Below are 5,026 nucleotides of genomic sequence, written 5' to 3'. Positions count from 1 at the left end.
GATCGATCAATTTCAGTAAAATTAAATAAATGAACAATACCTTTGCAATGTAACAAACATTTTTTTTTTGTATTTGGACTTGATCACAATACTCCAATTTTCCTTTGATCAGAGAGTCAACATTATGTGATTTTTTTTTTTGTATTGTAATAAAAGATCCTGGATTTTTCGTCCCGACAAAAATATTTATCTTGAATTGTCGAGTAGTTGCAGCATAAAATCATGTAATGATGTAATTTTTGTTTCAAAATTTTATTCGAGATTAAGATGCTTTTTATTTAAATTACTTCCTAACAATTCAAATCTTGCATTGTTAATTTATAAGCGGCTTCCAAATTTTTTAATTTTTTCTGCTATAACATTTTTAAATATTTTGTGAGAGCCGATATGACTTCGGATAATTCCTGAAAGCCTTCACAGAAATTTGGTAACTTTATTAAAAATAAATTCTTCTTCTATTAATTAATTAATGAACATTCTGATATTTGAAGAAGAAAGAAAATGTGAAAAGAAAAGAAATAGTTTGAAACATATTTAATTAAAAATTATTTGCTAAGTTCCTGTTGCATACATTTAGGAGTAATATTAGGAAAAAAAGGAATAAAATCGAAAAAATCGTGGAAAACAGGAATTAGTTTGGATTTAGGCTAATTTCAGAGTCAAGTATAAGATGTAAATCGTAAACATACTGCATTTGCGGAATTCCCAAATTTTTTTGAGTTTCAGTATAATAATAACATGTCGAAAATTAGCACTTGTTGGATTTTGATAACTACATATATTTGAACGTACTTCATTTGAAAAATTAACGAGGCTCGTATATTTTCAAAGAAATTGTAAAAGTACATTTTTAAAAAAATTTTTGAATATATACATGCAGAGAGACATGTAGGACGGACGAAGAAATCCATTAACGCAATTTAGTTTTTAAGTTCCTTTTGGCAACGATTCTAATTGAAAAACTTTTCAGGCCAATCCGAACACAGAAATAAAACCTCTACTAAGGACCAACTTCAGTTACAAAAGATCCTCTATCCTTCAGTCCTTTACACGTCCTCGAGTCGAATTTACATTTTTTAAGGTGTGCATTAACCAGAGGGTTTCTAATTTACATAACTTTTGAAAAAAATATTTAAAGGACTTTATCCCAATCTTGTAAATGAGAATTTTACAATTTTAAAATAAACTTATAAGAATATTTAGGAAATAAATTTTGCGGTCTGCTTTTTATATAATTTTTAATGTCTTTTTTATATGAAGATGCAGTCTGGTTTAATTTCAATTCCTTTTTGCCTTAAATTGAATCCACTGCTTTTCAATACCTATGCAATACAGCAGACAATTTCACAAGAATATGTGTATAAAAATCTCAATTTCTTAATCCATGAATGCAATTACTCGTCAACTTCATATATTTGTTCACCAATTTGTTGGCCTTATTAAAATTCCAGTTTGGAAATTATTACCTTAGGTATTTTTTCATGTTTTATTAAATGTTTTTGGGACATACGAGTAATATTTATTATAATCTGAATTCTGTTTAGTCATAAACCAGTAAAACATTTATACGATACATACCTTATGTCTACAATTTAACTGATAAGAGTCGATAATAATAAACATTTGATAAAGAAATAATCTTGACGCGATTTGTTATCTTTAAAATAAAATTTGTATAGCTTTTATCATTTTACTTTGGTCATATGTTGCAGGTCTCTTCCATACATAAAATGAGTAATACTATAATTCTAGAAAAAAATTTTCTATAGCTAATCAACTTGTCGAAAATGATCATATTTAGGTTTCTAAAAGAAATTATAAGTGCAAAATAGACCTTAACATAATTCCGGTATAGATTTTGTGATATTAATGAAAAAGGGGTTTTGATAAAAGCAATTTTCCTTAAAATAGTTTAATTGTTTACTATTGTCTAATATTGTCTTTGATCAGTTTCCAAATATAAAATGATGACATTCTTCATCAAGCATAATTTTGCTTCATGATGAGCTGTAGCAAAATCATTAAATTAACAAATCATAGCTTATTTAGAATACCAGCTATGGATTTGATTCAGGATCGTAGAGTCTAGATGTATCATATAGGAAATCGGTAATATTTTAGTTCAATTCTTCGCATCAAATAATCACAATTTCATTTAGATTAATTGAGATTTTTGAAAAATGTCGCCGCAATTATGAAAATTCTAACGTTGTAGAAAAAGTAATTAGCTGTATCTTTGTAGAAAAAGTGATTTGGCCAAATCATCGTTATTTTCGCAATAAAAAAAGTTTCAATAATGACATAAAAAGAAGCTTTTAAAGATTTTCGTTAATCACAAAATTGATAACATAATGATAACACCGAATTGAGAGCTTACACTATTTGCAAAGTAAATATGCGAATGCCAATTAATGTGTACTTGACTTTGTTAATTTCTAATTAAATTTGAAAAAAAAACTTTAAAATTTAGTTAAAAATTTTATTTTAAAGCGTAAAGACACGTTTTTAATTTTATAAAAAAAAATGATTTATAAACATAAAATAAACTTACACGTTTTAGTTTTTACCTTAATTTTACTTAACTTTACACATATTACAAAATGTGAGGATCCACCAAGAATATCAGGCAAATTAAACATGTTTGGGAAATGGATGAAGACTCAAAAACAAAATAATATAATGGCATTTTTGGGTATACCATACGCAGAGCCACCAATAGGAGATTTAAGATTTGCAGATCCAAAGCCACTACAAAAATTAAAAGATGATTTTAATGCTACAGTAGACAGTGATTTTTGTCCACAAAAACCAAGAACAAATAAAACATTGCCAATGTCAGAAGATTGCCTCAAATTGAATGTTTATACTCGTAATAAAGATGCTTTACAACCAGTTTTAGTTTTTATTCATGGTGGAGCATTTGTCTTTGGTGGAGGACAAAGTTATTCTTATGGTCCTCAATATTTACTTGATAATGACCTTGTTTTAGTTACAATTAACTATAGATTAGGACCTTTTGGTTTTTTAAGCACAAAAACGAAAGATGCTACAGGTAACTATGGTTTAAAAGATCAAGTTTTAGCTTTAAAATGGATTCGGGATAATATTAAAGAATTTGGAGGAGATCCAAATTCTGTTACAATATTTGGACAAAGTGCTGGTGGTTGGTCTGTTTCGGCACATCTTGTTTCACCTCTTTCCAAAGGTTTATTTCATAAAGCAATAGCTTTTAGCGGTTCAACAACCTCTGCATATCATATTGATAATTTAAAGTGGACAACGATACTAGCCAAAAAAGTTAATTGTTCTAATGATAATCCAACTGAAATGGTTAAATGTTTAAGAAATGTTCCATGGAAAGTACTTGCAGATAATGCTGAGTTCAAAGAAGAAAAAAATTATTTAATAAATTTTAATATTGAAATTGAGGAGGATTTTGGACAAGAAAGATTCCTTGTTGAACATCCATCGATAACTGTTATGAATGGTAGTTTTCATAAAGTTCCAATAATGACTGGTACAACAAGAGATGAATTCGATCAACTTGCACATGGTATGATAAAAATTTTGTTTTTCAAAGAAGCAAAAGTAAAGACATGATTTCATTTTTAGATCTTGTTCTAACACCTTATTTTGAAAAGATTAATGAAAATTTTGAGGCAGCAGCACCATTATTGTTTACTTTTCAAGAAAAGACGAAAAAATCCTCAGAAATTGCTAAGAAAATAAAAGAATTTTATTTTAAGCAGAAAGCAATTTCCACGTTAAATCTTGATAAATTATCACAAGCTTTCAGTGACAGTTCAATTATACACTCAGTTCATAGACTAGTACATTTGGCTAAAAATTTTACTGATATTTACTATTACAGATTTGATTATAAAAGTCGGTTTAGTTGTGGTAATAAAGATTGGCAAAATTTCCCGAAATGTAAGAAATAATTTTAATTAATTCAAACAATACTTTTGAATAGAATCTATTTTTCCAGTTATTAGTCATACTGATGACTTACAATACATATTTGTATCATCTTGTGGCCCTCCGTATAATGTAACAGATCCAGAACAATTTATGGTGGAAAGACTTAATAAATGGATTTATAATTTTGTAAAAACTGGGTAAGATTTTTTTTTAAGAGATTATGTGCTCAATAACTAATGATTAATATTGTAATTAAGGAATCCTAATGATATTAAAGATGTTGATCCTCATTGTGGATCTTGGCCAAAAACACATAAAGAAAACGTAACAACATTATTTAATGGCAGAGAATGTTCCGTAAGAGAGGAACCATATCTTGAAAGAATGAAACTTTGGGATGAACTATTTCCGGTTGGTTCAAAAGCATTCCGATTTGATTCATTAAATTTTGCAGTTTTAGTTGGATTGTCATTTGTCATATCGTCTCTCATAAATGGATTAAAATAAAAATTGAAAACTTCAAGTATTGTAATTAAAAAAACACTTTATTCAGATTAATAATTAGTGATTGAGGAATAAAAATAAAATCAAAAATAATTTTATTTTTAACAATGATAAGATAAGCTTTATGTCTCGAATAACCGTTTATCTACAATAATTCATATCAACTATTTTAAACGAAATCATAGTGAAAATATCGAAAAGGCATTTTATCAAAGTAAACAAGCTTGCAAAATCATAACAAGTGAGAAAAATTCGAATAATAATTAAATAGAAATAATTAAAAAAAGGACTCTTAAAAATTTACCGAATCATTTTATTTAGTGCTAAGTGCGCCTTCTTTTTATAGTACAATGAAGCCTACGTTCAAAGTTGTACTAAGAATGTACTAAAATTGAAATTAAAATATAGTGAAAATTTATTCTTTGGAGTGCCATATTATTTGTTGAAATTATTTTTTCGATATTAACCAAAAATCATTATTGATCTATGGAAAATTGATCGTTTGCATGAACAATTTTATTTTGAATTTCTTAAGATTTTTTGCGATGGTCATGTATCTCGCCTTTTAAGTGATGTTTTCAATTCGCTTTCAATTATAATC

At 27.4% G+C, this 5,026-nt stretch overlaps 1 protein-coding gene across 1 annotated transcript; it reads left to right on the top strand.

The window, feature by feature from the left end:
- The first annotated feature begins 2,495 nt into the window (after positions 1–2,495).
- LOC129612100 (juvenile hormone esterase-like) lies at positions 2,496–4,508 on the top strand. The gene is made up of 4 exons (XM_055525597.1): positions 2,496–3,553; positions 3,613–3,930; positions 3,989–4,118; positions 4,179–4,508. Exons 1-4 carry the CDS (start codon positions 2,524–2,526, stop codon positions 4,426–4,428), a joined length of 1,728 nt encoding a protein of 575 aa, XP_055381572.1. The 5' UTR covers positions 2,496–2,523; the 3' UTR covers positions 4,429–4,508.
- The last annotated feature ends 518 nt before the right edge of the window (positions 4,509–5,026 follow it).

This window comes from Condylostylus longicornis, unplaced genomic scaffold, assembly GCF_029603195.1.
Source record: "Condylostylus longicornis isolate FDR11 unplaced genomic scaffold, ASM2960319v2 ptg000055l, whole genome shotgun sequence".
Classification (NCBI taxonomy): domain Eukaryota; kingdom Metazoa; phylum Arthropoda; class Insecta; order Diptera; family Dolichopodidae; genus Condylostylus; species Condylostylus longicornis.
This window is presented reverse-complemented; position numbering and strand designations above follow the sequence as displayed.

Bases quoted from the DNA above. Each gene is read 5' to 3' on its own strand.
- LOC129612100 (XM_055525597.1), top strand. From the start codon at position 2,524: ATGATTTATAAACATAAAATAAACTTACACGTTTTAGTTTTTACCTTA. The intron at 3,554-3,612 runs GTATGATAAAAA...TTTCATTTTTAG, and splicing joins ATTCGATCAACTTGCACATG to ATCTTGTTCTAACACCTTAT. The intron at 3,931-3,988 runs GTAAGAAATAAT...CTATTTTTCCAG, and splicing joins TTGGCAAAATTTCCCGAAAT to TTATTAGTCATACTGATGAC.